Genomic DNA, 24,886 nt, shown 5'->3' with positions numbered 1-24,886 from the left:
TTGGCTTCCCAAAGCACTGGGATTAGAGGTGTGAGCCACCGGGCCCTGCCTGAAGTTCTGTTTCTTAACTTGTTTGCATTTTACATATTCTTAAAAATAACAAAACAAAAGATTCCAGCAGCAACAACAAAAAACCTCAAACATCCAGGAGTAAACTTAACAACAAATATTCAGGACCTGTGTAAAGTAGTCTTTAAAACTTAACTCCAGACATGAAGGATACTTTGTGAAACAGATATTTTCCCTGGGTACAGGGAAACAGATATTTCCCTGGGTACAGGGAACAGATGTTTTCCCTGGGTACAGGGAAGGCTTAACCAACACGACAGCAGTATGTCATCCAGAAAAATTAATGTACCTAAATAGCCAAAAAGGGAACCAGGCACTAGATATTCGAGCATATTTTGAAGCTCCAGTCATACAAATCATCTGTCCTATAGAAACAACAAAGCCATGGAGTAAACAGAGACTCTGGAAGCAGACCTAAGCATAGGTGCTGTGGCAGCACTGCCTGTTGAGAGGAAGGGAAGGTGGCTGAGGAGGCCATGCTGCCCCCCTGCCCTGGCAGAGACACATTGTGATGGAGATTTCTTTGAACCACTCTAAAAACTAAAGGAAAATTTCAATAAGGAAACATGAATTGATTTATGTTTTTGTTGTAATGCTTTTAAAGAGATAAAAGACCCAGATGCCCTAGAGGCAAAAAAAAAAAAAAAAAAAAAGTGGATGCATGCATTTAAAATTCTGAGTGGAAAAATATTGTTAAAATCAAACTCAAAGACGTGACAGGACAGCCTTGGTGCCTCAGCCTGTCATCCCAGCACTTTGGGAAAACAAGGTGAGTGGATTGCCTGAGCCCGCGGGTTCGATATCAGCTCGGGCAACCTGGCGAGACCTCGCCTCTACAATAAACAAAAAAATTAGCCAGGCATGGTAGCTCGTGTCTGTAGTTCAACTCCAACTCAAAAAAAAAAAAGACATGACAAACCGAGTAAAAATATTTGTGCCACAAATGGGAAGTTTCCTTAATTGACAAAGTGAAAAGGACTGAGAAAGCAGACAGAGGAGATGAACAGGCATTTTGTGGAAAATACGTATGAAAGGCCAGCAGACATAGAACTTGTTTCCTGAGTGAGGAGCAGCTGGGCAGCATTCTTGCCTCTTGGTTGCGCTGACCATTAGGAGGCTTGGCGCAGGGCAGTGCGTGTCCGTGTGGGAGGGGGGGCCTTCGGGTGGACAGCAGTGTGAGGAGTGGCCTGGCAACGCAGCCGTCTGTGTATTAAATGTCTTCCCCAAATCCCCAAACACGGGATGCTCCTGGGTGTAGCAGGAGGAAAGGCACAGGACATTGTTGATGACAACTTGATGTGTGATCACAGGGTGTCACGAAGCCCCGAGCAGGAGGCGGGTGTGGAAATAAAGCTTGGACCCTTTTCCTGGCCAGGCTTTTGTTGGCCATGGAGATGTGGATGGAGCCCTGCCACCCGTGTGCGTGTGTACACACACATGCGCACATGCGCGCACACACACCCTCGTGCTATCCTGAGCGGCACTAGAGGCAGCATGGTGTGGGGGCTTCCTTCTGGGGCTCTGGCACAGCTGCACAGAGATCTGTGCACACGGGACGCTTCTGGGTTTCCAGCTCTCCTGTGGATCGTCTCAGTGGAACAGTAGAATTTTCTCCGGGGTGCCTGGCAGGACGCATTAGCCACAGTGTCACCCAGCCACACCTGCTGCCCTGCACCAAGCCTCCTAATGGTCAGCACAACCAAGAGGCAGGAATGCTGCCCGGCTGCTCCTCACTCAGGAAACAAGTTCTATGTCTGCTGGCCTTTCATACGTATTTTCCACAAAATGCCTGTTCATCTCCTCTGTCTGCTTTCTCAGTCCTTTTCACTTTGTCAATTAAGGAAACTTCCCATTTGTGGCACAAATATTTTTACTTGGTTTGTCATGTCTCTCTTTTTTTTGAGTTGGAGTCTCACTGTGTCGCCCAGGCTGGAGTACAGTGGCATGTTCACGGCCACCCCGGCATTGACCTGCCGGGCTCAGGAGATCCTTCCACCCCACTCCCACAGGAGTCTGGCATCCTGTGCCAAGGAAGCCTTGTGTTAGTGATGAAAAGGGTCCTGCTTGCCTGTGAACACCATGACCACAATCTGTGCACCCTGCCCATAGCAGCTCTGGGGCATCGTCTTTTGCCTCCCCAGTGCTCCATGCCTGCCGCTGCCCGCAGAGACACTCACTACTGGGCTGGACTTGGGTGTGTTATTATCAGCTGAGCTGCAGCAGCTGGGTGAGAAGGCCCCGTGCCCAAGTTCAGCTTGTTGGAGGCAGTACTGAACTCCCAGTGAAGGGCTGCTCCCATTCCCCAGAGGCTCACAAGACTGCAGGCGGCTCATAGAACAAGCTTGTGTCCATTCATGTGCAGATAGAAGGCATGCGCTCCCAGCCAGGCCTGGGGGGCTGCGTTCTGGGTCCTATAACCACAGGGACACAGAGCCTTAACCGTGGGAATGGAGGGATTGGGGGGAGTCTTTGAGAGGGTGATGAAGAAAACAAGAATCGAGTTTTCTCTCACATCTTTCCAGCACCACCGCCCCAGGAGACATAGTCCTGGGTTCCTTCCCACAGCTGTGTTAGATGTCCACATCTGGTTAGTTTGCAAAGGGCAGGTCTACCCTGGAGCTCTTGGAGCCTGGTTCCCCTCTTTATGGGTTTTGGTTCATATCTCTGTTTGTGGGAAATACGGGGACTCTGAGAGTCTAGTCTCATCCCTGACCATAGAGGCTCACACAGGCTGCCCCATACCAGCAGGCACATGTGGCGCCTCTCTTGCCTGAGAAGGGGTGACCTGGGTGTCCGTCCAGTGGTGGTGAGCGGGGTGGCCCTTCCTTCCCAGCCCCTGTGGACTTCTTGCTCTTTGGATGTAAGAAGCTGGTTTCTGGTTTAATGGACAGTGCTGGTGAGAATCAGAAATAATGTCTGGTAAAGCAAATGTTTTTTGATTTGCATGTCTTTGTTTTTTGGAAGAAAAAACTCTGGCAATAAAGTATCCTTTAATAGGAACCTAGTTTAATAAATTATTGTATGTCCATTCAGTGGCAAATTTTTTTTTTTTTTGAGTCAGAGTCTCACTCTGTCGCCCAGACTGGAGTGCAGTGGCCGCTCCCGGCCCCCGCAGCCTTGACCTGCTGGGCTCTAGCGATCCTTCCGCCTCAGCCTTCCGAGTAGCTGGAACTACAGGCGTGCACCACCATGCCTGGCTAGTTTTTTGATTTATTGTAGAGATGAGGTCTCACCAAGTTGTCCAGGCGGGTCTCGAACCTGCGGGCTCAGACCATCCACTCACCTCGGCCTCCCAAAGGCGCGGGATTACAGGTTGAGCCACCGAGCCCGGCTTAGTGGCAAATTTTTTAATTCTTTAAGCAGATCTGTACATTTTGGTAAGGAAAGATCTTCTAGTGCAATTATTCACTGATTAAATACTAGTTGTATGTGTAATGTCAGTACCCTTTGTGTGAATACACCATGGGCTGTGTAAAGAGATGCATAAGGCCAGGCACAGCGCCTCACAGTCTATAGTCTCAGCCCTTTGGGAGGCAGAGGTGAGAGGATGGCCTGAGTCCAGAGGTTTGAGACTAGCCTGGGCAACTTAGCAAGACCTCGACTCTACAATAAAATAAAAAATTAGCCAGGGCATGGTGGTACATGCCTGTGGTTCCAGCTACTTGGAATGCTGAGGCAGAAGGATCGCCTGAGCCTAGCAGGTCGAGGCTGCAGTGGCCATAAGCATGCCACTGCACTCCAGCCTGGGTGACAGAGTGAGACTCGACTCAAAAAAAAAATGCATGAGTATTGGTTTATACGTGAAATGTTTTAGGACTAAGTTGTACGTATTTCTTATGGAGAGACATGGGAAGAATAGCATATTTTGGTTTTGCCTTGTAACTCTGATTTTTCTTGCTAAATAGAAATCGCACATCTAATTTTGGTTGACTGGATTGTCTGGACTGTAGGCTACAACTGTCTTTAATTTTGTCATCCAAATTTTCTGTATTGCATTTCTGTCTTTTTTGTTTGTTCTTCAGTTAAATGTAACTGTCTTTCGATCTGTGTATTCTTAGGCTACACAGGATGACATCAATTGAAAGAGAGGAAAAGGAGAAAGTGAAAAAAAAGGAGAAAAAGCAGGAAGAGGAGGAAACAATGCAGCAAGCCACGTGGGTGAAATACACATTTCCAGTCAAACATCAGGTAATGCCTGTCAGAACCTTCTGAAGGTGGCTGGCCATTCTGAGCCATTCATTCTGCAGCTCTGAATACTTGCTGCTTTTGTTTTACTCATGAGACATCTTTTAGTTACTATTATTATTGGGACAAAGTCGATCCTGCTGGCAGTTTTACAAGCAGAGGCTGATCTTAGTAGAGTCCAGGGGGTTCATGAGATCAATTGGTTGAAGTTGTTATAAAATGATAAAATTATGTTAAATATTACATATTAAAAGGAGTATTGAGTTATTTTGTAAACCTTTTGCTTCCTGTGAAAATTGGTTGGTAAATTTAATTGATTTGCCCCATTTTTAGTCCTGTTTGGTACAAATGTGTAAAGCTACATGTGTGTTATGAGCACTGCCGTCCTTGTTTAATCACAATTGTTCTCGTTTACACCAGGTTTGGAAACAGAAAGGAGAGGAGTACAGAGTGACAGGGTACGGTGGCTGGAGCTGGGTTAGTAAGACGCACGTGCATAGATTTGTTCCTAAATTGCCAGGCAACACGAACGTGAATTACAGAAAATCAGCAGGAGGAGGTGAGTCAAGTTGCTTTTCCTGCATTGTTGTATTTCCTGTAAATTTGTAGCACGTTGACTATATTTTAGATAAAAGCAGTTTTCTGAAAATGTTAATAGTGTGTGCAGAATTATCAATGTAGTTTACTAGGTCTAAGCTCACTTTAGTGTTAAGAAATGACTTTAATTCCCAGGATGATTTTGATATCTCAGATCACCATTGAAGAAAGATGGTAGAAGAGAACATGTTCTCTTAGCACCGTCTCAGCCACCTCATTGTTGTTTTCAAATCTTAAATTCTGGGCTGATTCACTTCTTAAGGAGCCATGTGGGTGCCACCCTTGGCGTTGTAGCCCAGAGCGTAACCAGAAATGACGTGATAGAGGCTCTGGGATACCGACACGGTTTACTGGTGGCGCCAAAGTCTCAGAACTCCAGAGTGCACTGCCCTCCGAGCGGCTGTGCATGTTCATGCTCGTGATGGATGCCCAGGTCTTCCACGGCGGGCCAAGTGACACACGGACAGTCAGCCTGGCCCCCTCCCTCCACTGCCCCTTTTGCTTTCTGCCACATCTCTCCTGACTGTTGGAGCAGCTGAGCTGTGCGGTGTCACGTGCTAGTCTGTGCTGAGTGTTCTCTCCTGTGGGAGCAATGTGAAGAGGTTTCAGCAAGTGCGCTGAGGAGTGCAGTGCGGCCCCAGCAGCTGCCATGGCTTCCTGTGTGCAGTTTTTGTGAACCCCAAGCTGGTAGATTTGTGAAACTCTCAACGTAGGAAAATACTGCGAGTGTCTTGGATACAATAGGAGATCAAGAAATATTTCTGTGTGCTAAATAGAGGTATTCACTACTCAGTTCCCTTATCTAAACATAGTCACATCAAAACTATAACAATTTCCAAAAGATCATTATACTTTTCTGTCCTTTTTTTTTTGAGTTGGGGGTTGCCCAGACTGGAGTGGCCTCAGCCTCCTGGGCTCAAGCTGTCCTCCCACCTCATCCTCCCAAAGTTCTGGGATTGCAGACGTGAGCCACTGTGCCTGGTGCGATTTCTTTTCGTACCGATATCTTGCTCCACTCACTTGTGCACCACTTAGAGTTACAGAGAACATGTCTGACCTGGTTTGACCTGTGTCATAAAATCCAGATGATCGATGTATAGAATATTTAGGTCTTTCAAGTTCATCTCTTGTCCTCTGTCCTTGGAATGGGTTATCCATTGTTTGTACGTTAGGACTCTGTCTAGGCAGGTGCCAGGTTGGTCTTTCCTGAGCCTCTCCTGGGAATAGCAGGGATGAAAGCAGTGAAGCACACGTCCCAGGCTTGGGCTTAGCTGAACCACAGATTAGGAATTACAGGGAAGGCAACAGTGGCCACCAGTGAATCACTTTGGAACTACTAGTCTGTGTAATAGTGGCTCATCTAATCTGGTCTGTGGTGGGGACATAGGTATGCTGAAAACCGGAGAGAGCCGTGCATGGTGGTATGTGCCTACAGTCCCATCTACTCAGGACACTTCAGGCAGAATTGCTTGAGTCCAGGAGTTTGAGTCCAGCCTGGGCTGCATAGTGAGACCCCCATCTCTACAAAAACGTAAAAACAATAAAAATAAAGAAATACAAAGAAAAAATAAAGAAATGCAGTTCCAGGAACATTGGATGTGGTATCAGAAGACGCGTTTGGCTGCTGACTGTGTGTCGCTTGTCTCTAGCCCCCAGGGTGGCTCTAAAACTATGCATTTATGTTGCACATCAACCTTTAGGCTTCCATAAAGAATCTCTGTGAGATATTCCTTGTGTCAATAAGACATTTAATGGGGGAGGGAACCCAAGCATTTTATAGTTATCTATTTTATTTATTTATTTATCTTGAGTTGGAGTCTCACCCTGCCACCTAGGCTGGAGTGCAGTGGCCTCCACAGCCTCCACCTGCTGGGCTCAGGTGTTCCTTCTGCCTCAGCCTTCCAAGTAGCTGGAACTACAGGAATGCGCCACCACACCCGGCTCATCTTTCTGACTTATTGTAGAGATGAGGTCTCGCTAAGTTGCCCAGGCTGGTCTCGAAGCCATGGGCTCAGGCATTCCTCTCACCTCGGCCTCCCAAAGGGCTGGGATTATAGGCATGAGCCACCACACCCAGCTATAGTTACCTATTTTAAATATTAGAGTTCTTGGCCTAGTGCAGTAGCTCATGCCTATAATCTCAGCATATGGGGTTGCTGAGGCAATAGGATTGCTTGAGCCCAGGAGTTTTGAGACCAGCCTGGACAACTTAGCAAGATATCATCTTTACAGATAATCACAAAAAATAACTGGACTTGGTGGCAAGCACCTGTAGTTTCAGCTACTCGGGAGGCTGAGGCAGGAGTATTGCTTGTGCCCAGGAGGTCAAGGCTGTGGTGAACCATGTTCGCACCACTGCACTGCAGCCCGGACAGCAGAGTGAGAACTCAACTCAGACGGACGTTCTTATAGCTTGTAGGTGCAGCTACCACTTGTGTGTGATGCTCTTCGGAGCAACTTGAGAACATCAGAAACGCAGCGTGGTTGTTTTGGCATGGCTGCACAAGCACCAAGTGAGGAAATGGCTGCCTGTCCTCTCGCTGTGGGGATCCAGGCTGGGCCTGCTGCCCCTTGCTGGGACTCTTCTCTTACCAGCGCCCCGCTCCTGGCCGGTGCTGTGTGGGTTTTGGGCTCCTTCCTTTCTTTGGCCAAACCTTTTTGGAAGAAATCATTCCTTTAAATAAAGCATGGATGCACATTGCAGAAGCCTTGGGATAGGCTCAAGGGAAGAATGATATGAAGGTGGAAAATGCCTCCAAGACCCAGAAAGACTCGAGGCAACCGTTCTGGTGTTGGGGTTTGATTTTCTTTTCAGCTACTCGTGGAAAACTTGAAGCTACACCAATGTCAAGAGGCAGAACGATGAGCTCCCATGTAGCCATCGCTCAGCCTCAGCCAGATCGATTCCTGCCACTCCCGCCTCAGAAGCCACTGCCTGCTTTTATCCTGTTGTAAAGCAACTTTCGGGGCTCACGTCATTTCACCGAAAGGAGTTCAGTGTGCATCTCTAAGTGACGGGGACATTTTGTCTATGACCGTCATGTCATTATCACATTCAACAAATTTAACTGTAGTAACAAATTAGTTCTTGGATTCTTAGTCTGTATTCCAGTTGCCCTCATTGTCCAGTTGTCTTCACTGTCCAGACAAGGCCACACATTGCGTTTAGTTATTTCTCTTAAGTTTTGTATTCTGTGATACAGACTTAAGTTTTCTTAACTTGGAATCCATGGGATAAACTTCAAGGTTTCCGCGAACCATTGAACTAGATCACAGAAGTTTGTATAGACATTTTTTCTGGGCAAAGGATTGTAGTGTTTTGTTTTTGTTATTGTTTTCATTTGGGATCTTACTCTGTTCCTGAGGCTTGAGTGCTGTGGCACAGTCACAGTGACTGCAGCGTCAACCTGCTGAGCTCAGGCGATCCTTCTGCCTCAGCCTCCTGGGTAGCTAGGAGTACAGGCACATGTCGCCGCGCCCAGCTAGTTTTTTGGTTTTATTGTAGAGATGAGGTCTAGCCATGTGGCCCACACAGTCCTCTCGCCTTGGCCTCCCAAAGTGCTGGGATGACAGGCGTGAGCCACCACTCCCGACTAGGATTATAGTTTTTATTCAGTTCTCATAGGGTTCTGTGAAACACGTTCTGTTTGGAAGCACTGATGCAGACTTTCTGGAACCATTGAACAGGTTGAGATCACCTTTCATGCGTGATGCTTCCTGAAATATGTCTAAGATTCAGTCTTTTATGCTGTAGACCTGTCAAACATATAGGAACTACATTGTGCCTTCAACTTCTGTCTTGTTTTGTTTTAATAAAATAATGAAATGTAGTTTGCTGGACGATACTTGTTTACTTCCACTAAACTGATATATTGAAGTACATCGCTGAAATTCCTTTAATTATGCCTGGTTCTTTTTAGCCAAAAATAATATGGATGAAAATATGGATGAATCAGATAAAAGAAAAGGTCCACAAAGTCCCAAAAAAATAAAAACAGAGCCTGATTCTGAGAAAGACGGGGTGAAAGATGCAGTTGCTGCAAAAGGAGCTGACCAAAGTGAAATGGACAGCTTGAAGAGCTCTGAGCAGAAGGGCTGCAGCGAGGAGCATCGCCGCGGAGGACAGCCGGCAAGAGGAAAAGGCCCCGGCACCCACAGCGAGAAAGGTACCTCTGTATGGCCGCTTGACTGGAAAGGAATCCAGACACGCACAGTTCCCCTGAGACGTAGATCCTGTGGCCTTAGCGTGTTCTCGGAGCTTGGTCATTACCGCACACAGTTTTAGAGCACCGCATGACTCCACCAGGAGGCCTCATCCCCTTTCGCAGTTGCACCCCAGTCCCCCGCCCCTTGTCTGTGACGTTGCCCACTTGGGACAGTCTGTGAAATGGGAATTAGCCAGTGTGTGGTCGTATATTGCTGGTCTCATTCGCTTGGTGTGTTTCCCGGCGCTCATCAGCATATCAGTACTTTTCCTCATCTTTCCAAACGACATCTCATTGTGTGGGCGTGCCACACTTTGTCTACTCATTCAGCTGTTGATGGACATGTGGGTTGTTTCTACTGGTTCCGGCAGAGCTGGTGTGAACATTCATGTGCACGTTGTTATGTGGACTTGTATTTTCACTTCTGCTGGAGAGAGTCCTGCTGTGGACTTACCGGACCATCTAGTAACACTGTGCTTAACCTTTTGAGGATCTTATGTTTATGTTGTCTTTTGTAAACAGTAATTTTTAAAACTAGATAAGCTGGATAATACTTGCACCTAAAGAGTTACCTGTCACATGCTGCATAACTTTTTATGACAGCATTCCATCATTTTTGGATACTGAGAATTGGAGTTTTTAAATATTTGGAGAATGCATGCTTTTAAATTGACCTTTTATAAAGTTTACACTGTTCATTGATCAATATATATATCAAGGACTTTGAAACACAGATATGTGTATTTAAGTTCTAGAGTGATAATGAGAAAAATAGATATTTTTTAAAAGCAAACCATTTTATATAAACGTCTTTGCTTCACAGGTGTTACAGGACTTTCAGAATCTGACGGCGATAAGTCCCTCAAGGAAGAACCAATGGAAATAGATGATGCTGTGAGGACAGAGTCCCAGATCCATTGTCAGGACAGCTCTCGAGTCGATGTGGTCAATGTCAGTGAGGGCTTTCACCTAAGGACTAGTTATAAAAAGAAGATAAAGTCATCCAAGTTAGATGGCCTTCTCGAGAGAAGAATCAAACAGTTTACACTGGAAGAAAAACAGCGTCTTGAAAAAATGAAGTTGGAGAGTGGAAGTCAGGGTCCTGGAAAGCCTTGTGTGGGTTCTTTGAAGAGCCTTTCTGAGTCACCAGTTGTCGCCAAAGCAAAAGAAGGATGTCAGCAGGACTTACTTAGACACGGACACGGCCCTGCTGCGAGGCGCAGTCCGTCGGAAGACTTGGTTCAGGGATGCGCACAGCGTGACTTCTCGGTTCTTGGAGTCGGTGATCCTGGTCATGCCTCAGACAGGCTGTGTCCGAAAGATCAGGTGTTGGGTGACATTTCCCTTCAGGACTCAGAGGCACACTGTCAGAGACACAATTCTGTCGAACACGATGTCAAAGGGAATCTCTTTGAATCTGCTGGTAACGGCGAGGAAGTGAGTCAGAGTAAAACAGAAGAAAGTGATTACTTCACTGATGACTCTAAACTCGCCAGTGCAGATGCTGTTGGTCCCTTGATCTGTAAGAACAAGCAGACTCTCTCACAGGAGGAGAGAAACAGCATTGCTTCTGCTTCCAAGAGTGCTTTACTTCCACCAGCACCTGAAAGTACCAGTGACAGAGATGCCTCACCTCTGTCGAAAGCAACAGACTTTGAAGCAAAACTGGGCTGTGACTCTGAGTATAATAGCACTTTGGAAAATAGTTCTGACACTGTCTCTGTTCAGGATAGCAGTGAAGAAGATATGATTGTTCAGAATAGCAGTGAAAGTCCTTCTGAACAGTTCGTGGCTCAAGAACAAGGTGTGGAAGACTTGGGGCCCCTGGAACATGCATTTGTCGCTAAGTCCATGGAGAACTGTGATGACAGACTGCAGGGTAGGGCAGCCGAAGCAAATGGCAGAAAACCTGGTCAGCAGCAGAGGTGCGAGGAGAGCCCCGTTAGTAAGTGTCTTGATCAGACAAATCTAAGAAACGTTGCGGACAGAAAGAAAAGTGAGAACCGAGAGTCTGAAAAGAAAGGACAGAAAGCAAGGGCATTTCAGATAAATGGAAGAGATGATGAGCCTGAAGCATATCGGAAAGGTGAATGCTTGAGAGAAACGATGGAGTGTAAAGTGGGAAGCACCAATGCGGAGTCAAAGGTTAATAATATAAATAAAATAATCCCTGAAAATGATATGAAGTCCCTGGCTGTTAAAGAATCTGCTGTGAAGCCGTTCATTAATGGTGATGTTGTCATGGAAGAGCTTAATGAAAAAAACTTGGAAACCACATCTCATTTACTGAGTTCTTCAGAGGCTGATGATAGCTACCAAGAAAGCCTTGGGGCCCTGTCATCAGCCAAAGAGTCTGACAGTATACAGACCACCACGTCTCCATCACCCTGTCCAGAAAGCAATTCAGGTAGTCATATAGAAGATATGGAGATTGAAACCTCAGACGTTAAGAAAATTACACCATCACCTGTTACTTCTGGAGAGGAATCTAATCTCAGTAATGATTTTATTGATGAAAATTGTCTGCTTGCCAACAAAGATGAAAATGTCAATGGAGAGTCTAAAAGAAAAACAGTCATTACAGAGGTCACCACGACGACATCCACTGTGGCCACAGAATCAAAAACCGTGATCAAGGTTGGAAAAGGTGATAGGCAAACTGTGGTCTCCTCTACAGAGAACTGTGCGAAGTCCATGGTCACAACTACCACTACGACGGTGACAAAACTCTCCACGCCCTCCGCTGGCAGCAATGTAGACATCATCTCTGTAACGGAGCAGAGCAAAACCGTCGTCACCACGACAGTGACGGACGCCCTGACCACCACAGGCGGCACGCTGGTCACATCCATGACTGTGAGCAAGGAGTATTCCACACGAGACAAAGTGAAGCTGATGAAATTTTCAAGACCAAAGAAGACTCGTTCAGGTACAGCTCTGCCATCCTATAGAAAGTTTATTACCAAGAGCAGCAAGAAGAGCATTTTTGTTTTGCCTAATGATGACTTAAAAAAGTTGGCCAGAAAAGGAGGAATCCGAGAAGTCCCTTATTTTAATTACAATGCAAAACCTGCTTTGGATATATGGCCATATCCTTCTCCTAGACCAACCTTTGGTATCACTTGGAGGTATGTACTTTAAGATGTATCTGGGGGAGGGAGACAGTTTCTAAAGAATCGTCTCATAAGCACATCTCCTTTAAAAAAGTGAGATAACAGAGACAAAGAAGGCTATTTTATTGGCCAAAGTTAGTCATGGAAAGAAGATCCAGAAAGCTTCAAACTTGGCCACCTGGTAGGTACTAAAGTTTACTCAGGAAAAAATGTTTGAAGACTTAAAACTTAAGAGAGTCCTTTAAAAGAAATTCAGTTTCAACTTTCACAAGACAAGAGGAATATGTCAAACATGATTGTTTTTGTGGTGTGACTTTCCAAGTTATTGCCATGTATTTGCTTTGGGAACAAGATAATCAATTTTCTGGAATGCTTGTGTTCGATTTTTATTAGGTAGTTCCATAAAACCACAAGATGCAAGGAAACATGCCTATAAATTTCATACTTTGTTGTAATGTGGAAATCTTCCTCATGTAACTTATTTGCATGGGAAGTGTTTGTTTTGGCGTTTGCTGCTATTTCTGTGTGAACAGGTAATCTCTGAGATTCGCTGGGAATTTCTCTTGAGCCCAGAGATAGTTCTAATTTTAAATTTTCTGGGCATTTTAGATGTGAGAGATGAGTTACAAGTGTGTAGTGTTGGTAGTTGTAAAATAATGTAGTTTTATATTGGGAAGGGATCTTGGAAATTCTTATCCTTTGTGGATGTACAGTGATTTGCCTCTAGCCACAGAGAGAGTTAAGAGCAGCACCTGGTTTGCGAAGTCTCAGTCCAGTACTCTGTCTGCATATCCCATTTCACGTATTTGTCCTTGATTTGTCCTGTTGCATGTCCCTGTCTTTATCTTTTCACCCTTATAACTGAGAAGGATAGAAAATGTACATTGAAAACAAAGTTCTGGGAACATCTTTAGAAATCTCTAGAGTCGGTATTAGTTTCAGTTAGATTTTATTAGGATCCTGAAATGCTTGTTTCAAGCAGATTACTGAGCAGACTTCATTTCTCTTTAGGCTTCATTTCTGTGTGTCTTCTAATATGTTTCCAATTCCTTTAAGTTAAAAAAAAAAATCACACTTTTTTTGTTTCCTCTATATTACTATCAGCTAGTATTTAAAATAACCAAAAAAGAATGTAAGTATGCTCTATAAGGGAATTTATTAATACAACCAGTCATAATTTGTTGACCAAGTTCTTTATAAGTCATCTTTTGATTTGAAATAAAATATCATCACTCCATGACACATTCAATAGAGACAGCTGAAAAGTACAATTTCTCTGCAGGGCCTGCAATGAAGGATTTGCAGAATCCTGCAGGGAATCAAGGAACTCTCCATTACAGTTCATGGATTGGTAGGATTACTCTGCACTTTTCTGCTTTCTTCATTGAGAGCGGTGCCCAAATGTGTCCTTGACTGTCCTGCAGGTAACTTCTTTCCCACTGGAAAAGTTACTGTGTACAGATAATTTACTTACAGCCACCTGACTGACTTCCTGCAGACTCAGCTGGGGGCATCTCCGACCCCTCGAGGGGAGTGAGGCGGCGCCATCCCAACGAGCGTCAGCAGGCCCCGCCTTGCCCCACTGAGTCTTGTATTATCTTGTCTGAATATGTACTGTGGCACAGTTTGTATGGTTTAGTTTTCTATTTTTTAAGGGAAGGAAACGACTTCCTGTGCATTTAAAAATCTTAATTTACCGAAACAAACTTGAGAGAAGCATCATTCCTTCTACTTAAGAAGGCATGGGTAAATATGTAATTGTTCTTGAGTTTAGAATGCATTTTTGAAAAGTATATCATACAAAAAATCATGCATGTGAAATGCTTCTTTATCCTAACACTTGAGTAAAATATGCCTGATGCTTAGGCCGAAGCTGGGAATGCCGGGGTGCCTGTGGGAGCCGCATGGGTTTCCCGCTGGACCAGCAGTGCTGCCGGCTTGTCTTGTGCCTCGGGTCCTCGTTTTCCTCCACACGGTGCAGCCCAGGCCCTGCTGCGTCGTCACTCTGAGCTCACGGTCCTGCTCCACAGGCTGCCAGAGGTCCTCGCCAAGCGCTGGTCTGTCTCCTGACTGTCCTGAACTGGAGCCCTTGCGGCTGCTGCAGGGAGGGGCGGGAAGCGTCCGCCACCTGCAGGTCCCATCCACGGGAGCACTGCCCATCCAGTCGCCTGATTCCAGATAAGCCCAGGGCCCTTTCATGTGCCTCTCCTGGCCTACCTCTGGGGCCCAGACCCTCCTCCACCACCTTTCTCAGCTCCACACCCCTTTCCTCCAGCCCCAGCACCCAGCGATGGTTCTGGAAACAAGTGTGCTCCTGCACGCCCTCCCCCACCCCGCAAGTGGGTGCCCCTCACCCTCAGCACTGCACCCTATCCCTGGGACTCCACTGGACTGTGACCCTGTGGTTTCCTCCTGCAGCTCCTTGAGAAGCAAGAGACAGGCTCCAGTTCCCTGACCTGTCCTAGCTCTGTCCATGCAGTCTGACGCCAGGAGCGCTCAGGCCCTCAGAGGAAGACCAAAGGAGCAGCCTGGCATGCATGCGCTAGTGCGCTAGTGTCCTCCCCGGGTCACCTCTCTTCAACTAGCAGTGCTTTAGCGTTAGCGTTTGACTGGAGACAGTACGGGGGAAGGAAATGAGAGAATGAGGACAAACTTTCCCAATAAATGTTCATGTGCTCTCTCCCATGACATTAAAGTCCCCTGGGGATTTCTGTGGGGTACGTTCTGGCAGTGACACTCTCTCCGTCTCAGGACATTTCCCTTCTAGTTTAGGAGTATCTGTCCAGGTCAGAGGACTTGTGGCTGTGGACACAGCAGGGAAAGTCCTGGTGTCAGATGTGGAGATGAGGTTGCGGGGCTGCCGCGCCCCGGTCCCCACACTCCTTTCTCTGGGTGTCCGTGTCACTAGCCAGCTGCTGTCCAAAGAGAGCACAGCCTGCCCAGTATAGCATTCTTGTACAGAGTGAGGAAAGGCGAGCACTTCCACTTTGTAGGCTTTTTCTACACTGCAGTCCCTCAGTATGTTCATTTAAGAAGCGTGAACACGTCAACAAAATAGTACACTAAGACCCTAACAGGACCAACAGCCTGGGGTTGCTTTATCATGTTTTAGAGTGAATTTAATTTTAGGGCATGATATTCATTGCAGCTGAGTAAATTCACTCTTAAAGATATTTTTAGTATTTTTTAAAGAATATCTGAAATATTTGGTGCCTTTATACACAATATTTAGAAAAAATGCCATAACACAAAAGGATTTGTCTCCTGATAATAGCTAATATAGTGTTGTCTTTTTTCCTAAAGATATTTTGTGATTTATTATAGGATCTCACAACTACACTAAGATTGTTGAAGCTTTGTTATTATTAGCAGTATTCATTGGATACACTATTTTCTGCCATTTGGGACGGCCTTATTAGATTTGCAAGGGGTTTTGTTTTTATTTCACTCTTTGAGAAAATTTAAACATTTTTGGTTATTTTGTTCAAAAATTAGTCAAAAGTTTTCCTTCTTCAAAACTCCTTTATCACGTTTAGTAACACATTTATTTCTCTAGTTTTTCTCTCCCTTTTAATTTTTCTAACAGTTACTTTGGAATTAGGTTAAATTTATAAAATCTTCATAAATTGTTGCCATATCACCCTTATAATGAAACACACTCTTTGTAAACATGTGGCAGTTAAAGAGAATAGTGTTAGGCCGGGCTCGGTGGCTCAGCCTGTAATCCCAGCACTTTGGGAGGCCAAGGTGAGTGGATTGCCTGAGCCCGCGGGTTCGAGACCCGCCCGGGCAACTTGACGAGACCTCATCTCTACAACAAATCAAAAATTAGCCGGGTGTGGTAGCGCACACCTGTAGTTCCGGCTACTCGGAAGGCTGAGGCGGAAGGATCGCCGGAGCCCAGTAGGTCGAGGCTGCGGTGGCCAGGAGCGGCCACTGCACTCCAGTCTGGGTGACAGAGTGAGACTCCAACTCAAAAAAAAAAAAAAAGAGAGAGAATAGTGTTAGAGGCCCGTTATGCCTACAAACAAAATACTTGCTTTTAAGGGACCTAGAGCACCAAAGTCTTACGAAACAGTATTGTAAACACTGAAGTCATAATGAGGACAAAACATACAACCTTTCCGTTTGGCGCGGGGGAGTGCGAGTGTGTGCGTGCGTCTGTGCATGTATATACATGGATTCCGGTTTTCCTTCCTTCAGGTACAGACTTCAGACCGTCAAGTCCTTGGCAGGAGTGAGCCTGATGCTGCGGCTGTTGTGGGCGAGCCTGCGCTGGGACGACATGGCGGCCAAGGCTCCTCCGGGAGGAGGGACTACGCGGACAGGTCAGGGCATTTGCTTTCTACTTGAAGCTTAAAAGCCTGAAGCACTTCCTTGCTAGTGTCTGCTGTTTATCAAAGTAAAATGGTTGTATTTTTAAAATATAACTGCATTGTAATTTGCCACACATTCTTAACATCCTTGGCTGGGGGAGGGTTCAGATTGTGAGGCATCACGGATGCATGAACCAGTCTGTGTTTTCAGAGAGATATGTAATTGTAGGGGCAGGTCACATAAACTAAACCTTTGGCACCCTATGGCTGTGGCTTCCATCCTGGCTCATTGACATCTGACTGAGCCGTGCCGCGTGTCCTGTCGGGCCACTCCCAGAGAGGAGTATGGCAGTGATCCTGTTAGGTGTTGGCGATAATGCTAATCCTCAAAAGATCCAAAAGATTATTCCACATGTGACTCGCTGTTGCAAAGCACCAGCTGTTGCACCTCTTTAGTCTCCGATATCTTACCTCTGCTAATTAAATCACCATAGAAACATCTGAAACGGAAATCACAACAACAGAAATCATTAAGAGGCGAGATGTTGGCCCTTACGGCATTCGATCTGAGTATTGCATCAGGAAAATCATTTGCCCCATTGGCGTTCCAGAAGCACCCAAAGGTAAGGAATAGAAAGAGTTTTGCTCTTTTGTGGTTGACCTGGCAGCCATGTCTTTTATGAGTCGGAATAGGATTATACTTGTTTCCTCAGCTTGATCCTCTCCTTCTGAAAAAGATAATTTTTTTCATGATTTACTGCCACATCTAAAAATGATACCAGCCCAGGAGCAGTGACTCACACCTGTATCCTAGCCCTCTGAGGAGGCTAGGGCAGGAGGATTGTTTGAGCCAGGTGTTGGAGACCAGTCTAGGCAACATGGCAAGACCCTGTTTCTATCCAAAAAAAAGTAGCCAGTCATGGTGGTGCGTGCCTGTAATCCAGGTTCTGGGGAGGCTGATGCAAGAAGATCGCCTGATTCCAGGAGTTCAGATGAACTGTGATTGCACCGCTGCGCTCCACCTGGGTGATACAGCGAGGCCTTGTGCCAAATAATTTCTTAAAAATGATATGAAAGTAGTAAACATTGAGGCTCTTGCATGAACACTGATGCCTACAGGTGTTGTGCCAGGCACGGTAAAGGGCCATAAAAATACCTCCTTAATTAGCATGTGAGGCATGGCGGTCACTAGGCGCTCAGCCCCAGAGCGAGCCACTTAGTCTGTCTGGTGTGTGGTGTCCTGGCACCTCCTGTCAGGTCATCGCAAGTGTCCAAGGTGAAAGCTGTGGTGGAATACGTTAGTGCTCAGGGCGGACATTGTCTAACAGGCATAAGAAATTACTCGGGAGACATTTATAGAGCACCCGCATGACAGGCAGTGGGTGACAAGTTCGTAGAAAGATGGAATTGTGCCTCTGGTCTCAAGCAAAGGAAAGGTTATAATGTTCACATCATTAAGGGTTAACATGTTACGATGAGTTAAGAAAGAGCAATGAGTGGTAAATACCAGAAAAGAAGCTTGATTAACATGATTTTGCAAATGATTGTGAATGTCTGCCTGGAAAATTTTATGAGATCCAGAAGTATCAGCACTCAAAGATGTTCAGTGTGGTGTCCAGATTGAATATACATGAACAAACATCAGACATTTTATTTTATACATATGAGAAGTTTATTTAGGAAAACATCTATTAGTAAATATATGAAAAGAAAATTATATCCTTAGATAAAAGTTGGTTCTCCCCAAATGTATACATTTAAATTTTGAAATCTGGTGAAAACAACTTGGAATATTTCCTCTCTCCACGAGGAATCAACGTGAGAAGGGCCTTTCCTTTTTCTTTTTTGCCTGCTGCGCAGGCTAGAGGGCAATAACACGCTTATGGCCACTGCAGCCTCAACCTGCTGGGCTCAGGTGATCCTTCTGCTTCAGCCTTCCAAGTAACTGAAACCACAGGCACAAGCCCTTTCCTGTGACTTTTTTCACCTTGGTCCTTCTAGGCCTTGCCACTGCTTCCAGGGGGTCATTTTCAAGTTTTACTAGGAGGAGATCTTGACCCTTCTCAACGGCTTAGGTCTACCCGTGACAACATTGGCAGCGCATGACCAGGGTTGTGTGCCCAGCTGTGAGAGGAATGGCCAGACTTTTGAAGGAAATTGTGTCCCTGTGGGGGTCTGAAGGGTGAATTGGTGCTAGTCAGGTAAGGGGTGGGGCTGGGAATAGTGTGCCAGGCCGAGGAGATTGGCTGTGCAAAGACTCTGAGCCTTTTATGTAGGGTTTGGCATACCATGGCCCAGCGCTCTGGCTCACAACCTGATTCTATAATAGAGCTTGTCTGGAACATGGCCACTCGCACTCACTCAAATTGTCTGGAGCTCCTTGGACCATACAAAGGCGGAGTTGAACACTGGCAGCAGAGACAATCTGGCCTGAACAGTCTTCACACCATCTGGCCCTTTAAGGAGGAAAAAACCTGCCAACCACTGACTTTTATGATGGAAGATGCCAGAAGGACTCTCAAGTTAGCAATATTGCTTGGGAGGCTGAGGTGGAAGGATTGCTGGAGGCCAGGAGTTTGAGACCAGCCTGGGCAACATAGCAAGACCTTGTCTCTACAAAACATTTTTAAAAAATTACTCAGGTGCTTATCTGTAGTCCCAGCTACTCGGAGACTGAGGAGGGAGAATCGCTTGAGCTCAGGAGGTGGAGGCTACAGTGAACCATGGTTGTGCCACTTGCCCTGCAGCCTGGTCAACAGCATGAGACCCCTACTAAAAAAAAAGTTAAAAAGAAGCAGTGTTGTTTAAAATACTCTGATTTCTTTTCCAAAGAAACACCAACACCCCAGAGGAAGGGCCTTCGATCAAGTGCATTGCGGCCCAAGAGACCAGAAACGCCCAAGCAAACCGGTCCAGTGATTATTGAGACCTGGGTAGCAGAAGAAGAGTTGGAATTATGGGAGATCAGGGCGTTTGCTGAGAGGTGAGGTAGCTGGCACCCTCTTGGGTATTTGGTGATGTTATCAGCTCAGAGTTAGAGCGACCGTTAGCATGTCTTACCTAGTACTCACTGGTGCAGTTCACTCCACCTTTTGATTCTAAGTGCTAGCCTATATTGCTACAGTCTTGTCTCTGATTTTTAACGTATTGTTATCAATCCGTCAGCTTCTAATTGTCTTTGATGTTTTATTTTTCACTTATATTAGATACCCAGTGCCTCACAGGGTAGTTTCCTTTTTCTTTTTTAAAGCAGGATTTATTAGAGGACAGAAGAGCTCCCACAGTGGGAGGGGACCCGAGGGGGTTGCCCGCAGGGTAGTTTCTGATTGTTCTTTTTATCCTACAGAGTGGAGAAAGAGAAGGCCCAAGCCGTTGAGCAGCAGGCTAAGGTTAGTGAACAGAAGGCAGAGGACTTGAAGGCCCGAGCGGAGGCCTTAAAGCAGCAGCCCTGGCTACCAGCAGGTGGGGAGGTGGTGCCGGCCCCACCTGACAGTGGGTCCACACCTGTAGCCAAGTTCACACACAGCAAAGAGCACAACAGTGACACATCCGTGTAGGTTCTTGAAGTGTTTCTGTCACGCGTCTTATTTTCATTCCTTGAAGATAGCTTTGTGGATAAAGTAAACTATGGTTTTGTGAAAAGTGTGCATATTTGGAGGACATTTGAAGTAAGATTTTTATTATCTGTTATTTTTTAAATTTTATGGGTGATTTCAGTAAATAATTTCTTCCTGCAAAATTCCAATCTGGAAAAATCCCTGTGAGAAAGCAGGTTGTACCAGAACTCTGTAAGCGTTTGTCATAATTGACAAACATCAAGCTGCTAGTAGTTTCCTCACATTTCTTTGCCATAGTGTGCCATATGTACCTGAATATTTAGGACCCACGTAAAAGATGGTTCCTTCTTCATTCTATTGAGAAGATACTATAAAAATTCTTAGCTAGTTTAGCCAGGCATGGTGGTGTGTGCCTGTAGTCTCAGCTACTTTTGGAGGCTGAGACAGGAGGGTGTCCTGAGCCCGGGAGGTCAAGACTGCGGTGAGCTGTGATTGTGCCCCCACACTCCAGCGTGGACCACAGAATGAGACCCCAACTCAAGAAAAATAATAAACTTTGAGGGTATACATAAAATAGTTATATATCTAGTCTGTTTGCAATATTACTAACATAGTTATGTATAACTATTTTAAGATCATATTTAAATCAAATTATTCAGACTACTTTTTTTTCTCACATTTTGTGAAACATCTTTTCAGAGTCTTATGTACTGTCTGGTTTACTGTATGTTCTTAATTTACATCAAAGTTTGAAATAACAGCACTTTGGATTTTATGTGTGATGCTGTCTGTTCAGAAATTTATCCCCAGGCACAAGTGTCTCTTCATAGAACCATAGAATAACCGGCTGGTTGTTTTGTTTTTCATTTTGTGGATGTGTTTTGTCATCTCTACAATGTAACCTAATGTGTTGCTTTTAAAAATTTCTTTAAAATGCTCATTTACAAAGATAGCCAACGCTTTCATTGTGAAGGTGTATCCCCCAGTAAATTACTCCTAAATGTGTTCAGTTTCTTGGCTTCCTTTTTTCTCGATTCAATCAGATGACACCTCTAAGTGTTCAAAACTAAGCTTCTGTTCTTCTGAAGAGTTAGAAACTGTGTGAAGTACTTCACCTGTAATCCAAGTGTGTAGGTGTATATAAAAGTTGTCCTGAAGGACTGGGTATGGTGTCAGAGGGGACGCTGCAGAGCCAGGAGGTAGGGCAGCTTTGGCAGCTGACCTCGGGAGACACCTGACTCTATCATCAGTGGCTTGGCGCCTCGGGTCCCAGACACGGTGTCTCTTGGCTCGGGTAGAGGCTCTGCTCCTAGCTGTGCAGGAAATCTGCCTGTCAGGTCTTCATGTGTCAGCCTGTGCTGTCCCTCATCAGACCACCGTTGAGAAGCTGTCAGAAAACCTGGGTAGTCGACAGTAAAAGGCATGGAATTGTCTTTGATGTAACCCCACTCTGCATACTGTGACCTAAGGTCTTATTCTGAAGAAATGTCTGAGAGAATAGTATAAGCCTGGAAAAATTGTTTTATCATTTTCAGCTTGCTTGATTTCAGCTTGCTTGATTTCAGCTTGCTTGTGCCAAGGTGACTAGTGCTGCCAGCTGTTAACATGCTCTTTATAATTGGGTGAGTTAACATTCCAGCAAAGCAGAAGCTTTCAGCTCCCTTCGTGTGCCCAGCTCAGACTCACTACTGAGGGTGGGTTCCTGCCTGCACTAAGGTCACCCACCTCTCTTGTATTTTCAGTCTGAAAGCTTGGACAGTTGTACAGACCAGAAACACTGGATCATTTTAGATTTTGTGTTGTTTATCAATTTAAATTTTCTGTTGGTACTGTCAATGAAATGTGTGTGGTTTAGAGACATGAAAATTATTGCCTTCATCAAGAAATTAAATTCAGGGATACATTTATGTGGACTTATTTTCTGTATAGACGTAAAATACGTTCGACGTTTAGTGCGGTTTCTTACGGCAAGAGAAATTGTGGCTAGACGTCTCGCAAAAGGGCATTGTTTCCACGTAGAGCTGTTCTGGTTCAAGCTTTCTCTCTCCGGCTTTTTTAGAAGCGGCTGGATCAGCAGAAGCCTACAGTGATTGCAGCCTCCACTTCTTCCCCAACCAGCAGCACCACCAGCTCCATCTCTCCAGCACAGAAGGTGATGGTGGCCCCCATCAGTGGCTCAGTTACAACTGGAACCAAGATGGTGCTCACTACTAAAGTCGGATCTCCAGCGACAGTAACATTCCAGCAAAACAAGAACTTCCACCAGACCTTTGCTACCTGGGTTAAGCAAGGCCAGTCAAACTCAGGTACACAGCTGTGATTCAGTAAAAGATTGCTTCATTCAGGAAAAAGAATTGTCAACCCCTCACCCACTGAAGTGAAGCATTTCTTTAGAAAAGTATTTTTCATTTGCAACTGATGGAGTGAACAAGCTGTAACAATTGGTTTGTTCCAGATAATGTTCATAATATTACATTACCAAGCTTCTCTCTTACATCATTTCACTTTCAGCATTTACATAGTTCGCTTTGAGTGGAGAGGGAGTGTTTTTATTAAAAAGACAAACGAGCCGCATCTCATGCATCCGTGCCCTTCCTCGACGTCACTGCGTTGCTGGTTCTTTTAATCCTGAAGCTTATTGAATGTCTTATGCCCCATTAGCCACCAGCACAGCTGCCACCTCGGCTACCACCATTGCCAGCACAGGTCAGACGTTCCAAATTGCAGGCAGTCCAGTCCCCGTGGCAGGAAAAGTAATTACCAAACTGCCACTTCCTGCAAACAGCAAGATTGTCGCTGTCAATGTGCCAGCAACACAAGGAGGTAAGGGAAATGTGAAGAGTTTAACTCACACTTGCCAGATCATGCTGTCGCCATTATTCTTCATTTTCTTTTCACTGATTTCAGCCCTTGGATCTCACATTCTGTGTAGCCCACTATAAACCCCACCACACGTGATTTCTCCTCAGATAGCGAGCAGCATTTCCTGCTTTTCATGCAGGGACAGTGACTGATTACGTCTTTGTTTTTTTTTAAGGTGTTGTTCAAGTTCAGCAGAAAGTCCTGGGTATCATTCCATCGAGTACAGGCACCAGTCAGCAAACCTTGACTTCATTCCAGCCCAGGACGACCACTGTCACCATCAGGCCCAACACTGCAGGCTCTGGGGGAACCACGGGCCCTTCACAGGTGGGGATTCCTGTGTTTCGAAGTGCTGAGCACCCAGGTTGCCTTCTTCCAGGATTAATCCAACTCATTGTCCTTTGCCTTTCACTTAATCTGCAACAAGTACTGATTTGGAAAAAAACGATTATATTTCTGCTAAGTAAAAATGGCACATGAAGTGCTGATGTTGAGCATTTAGTTAATGGTAGTTCATGGATAATAATAATGACTTTCCAGAATTTTATAGAAAAGTTGCATTTATGTACAACAATGGACAGCGCTGGGCCACCCTAGGAAGTGTGCTGTGCAGCCTAGTTGAGAAATAGAATGAAAAATAGATTCTCCAGCACTGTTATAACTTGGTTTGTTGTCAGCTGATGTATGTGCATAGCAGATATATCATTCCTTTGGTACAAGTATTATGGAAAATGTTTAAAGAAACAGCCTGCTGCAGCTTACTGCAAAGCCTGAATTAATAAGCTCTCTAGTTCCCCTAAAAACAATGAAAGAACACTTGGTGTCTGGTCTTGCTGTTAGTCTCTGGCTACCTGCATGGGTTGGAACCTAGACAAAGTAAAACGGGCCACGTGTTCCTGTGAGGCTAATGAGGAGCAGAACTCTGCCAAGTCTTATGCTTCCTTTTAGTCTGTGGCCAGTTCTGCGGATCAGTGATGAGTCATTTCATATGATAGCCATTTGGACTCAATTTTTCTCTCCTCAGAATTCCATCTTTATTCTGATGCTTGCTATAATGTAAAACGTAATGTCCAAGAGCCTCTGTCATTTGTGTAGACATTTTCGTCGATATAGAGTGTTCCGAATCCATCATGCTATCGTCTTGTAAAACATGTTAATTCATTTGTGTCATTTGCAGGTAATCACAGGACCCCAGATCCGCCCTGGGATGACGGTGATTAGAACACCACTTCAGCAGTCAACCCTAGGAAAGGCAATTATTCGAACACCCGTGATGGTACAGCCAGGTACTTGTCCACCCAGGATTATCATTTTATATCTAAACAGCCAGTTGGGGAAAATCTATAAGCCTCTGCATTTGGCACTCTGCATCCTAGAACATACCGATTTGAATTAATACTTAAAAGCATGTTAAATTTCTAATTATCGTGAGCTGCATCATCCATAGATATTATTTCACATTTGGTGCTGCCAGCTCAAATATGTTTACTAAAATGTGAAAGAAACTGTTAGTAAAATATAAGTTCATAATTGAATTAAAGAAAATGAGGAAAGAAAACGGTCTGTATGGCAAAAGACAAAACAGTGAGGGAAATTCAAGGAAATGTATAAAAGAAAATGACAAAAGGCAATGCCTGACCTTTCCTTATCACAATTAATGTGATAGGTTAAAATTACCATGTTAGAAATTGAAGTCTGCAAAGATTGATTTTTAAAAAAAGACATTTATGAGAAACATACCTAAAATTAAATTACTACAAAAGCTATAAAAGGTAAAGAATAAGAAGATGGGAAAAGGCCGAAAAATAAAGAGGACGAAGGTAGCATGCTGATACTAGACAGAATAACATGTAGTGTTTAAAGAAAGTAAACACAATTATGACAGTTTCATTGCATACTGGCTTAAAGATAAAGATGACAATTAAAGTGCACTATTGAATGTTTTTTTTTTTTTTTTTTTTGAGTTGGAGTCCCCCTCTGTC

General features: G+C 44.9%; 1 protein-coding gene across 1 annotated transcript in view; it reads left to right on the top strand.

Annotated features, from left to right (window-relative positions):
• BPTF (bromodomain PHD finger transcription factor) overlaps positions 1 to 24,886 on the top strand; it is a 115,614-nt gene that overhangs the window by 53,584 nt on the left and 37,144 nt on the right. Inside the window, exons 9-20 of the mRNA XM_021708068.1 lie at positions 4,128 to 4,257; positions 4,675 to 4,813; positions 8,772 to 9,017; positions 9,880 to 12,184; positions 16,373 to 16,497; positions 16,980 to 17,108; positions 19,318 to 19,468; positions 19,832 to 19,874; positions 22,102 to 22,348; positions 22,704 to 22,865; positions 23,080 to 23,231; positions 24,082 to 24,190. Coding sequence (XP_021563743.1) covers positions 4,128 to 4,257; positions 4,675 to 4,813; positions 8,772 to 9,017; positions 9,880 to 12,184; positions 16,373 to 16,497; positions 16,980 to 17,108; positions 19,318 to 19,468; positions 19,832 to 19,874; positions 22,102 to 22,348; positions 22,704 to 22,865; positions 23,080 to 23,231; positions 24,082 to 24,190 — 3,938 coding nt within the window. The remainder of the gene's footprint in view (positions 1 to 4,127; positions 4,258 to 4,674; positions 4,814 to 8,771; positions 9,018 to 9,879; positions 12,185 to 16,372; positions 16,498 to 16,979; positions 17,109 to 19,317; positions 19,469 to 19,831; positions 19,875 to 22,101; positions 22,349 to 22,703; positions 22,866 to 23,079; positions 23,232 to 24,081; positions 24,191 to 24,886) is intronic.

This window comes from Carlito syrichta, unplaced genomic scaffold (assembly GCF_000164805.1).
Source record: "Carlito syrichta isolate Samal-C Ts95f unplaced genomic scaffold, Tarsius_syrichta-2.0.1 Scaffold130550, whole genome shotgun sequence".
NCBI lineage: Eukaryota > Metazoa > Chordata > Mammalia > Primates > Tarsiidae > Carlito > Carlito syrichta.
Note: the sequence above shows the minus strand (reverse complement) of the source record. Positions and strands in the feature narration are given on the sequence as shown.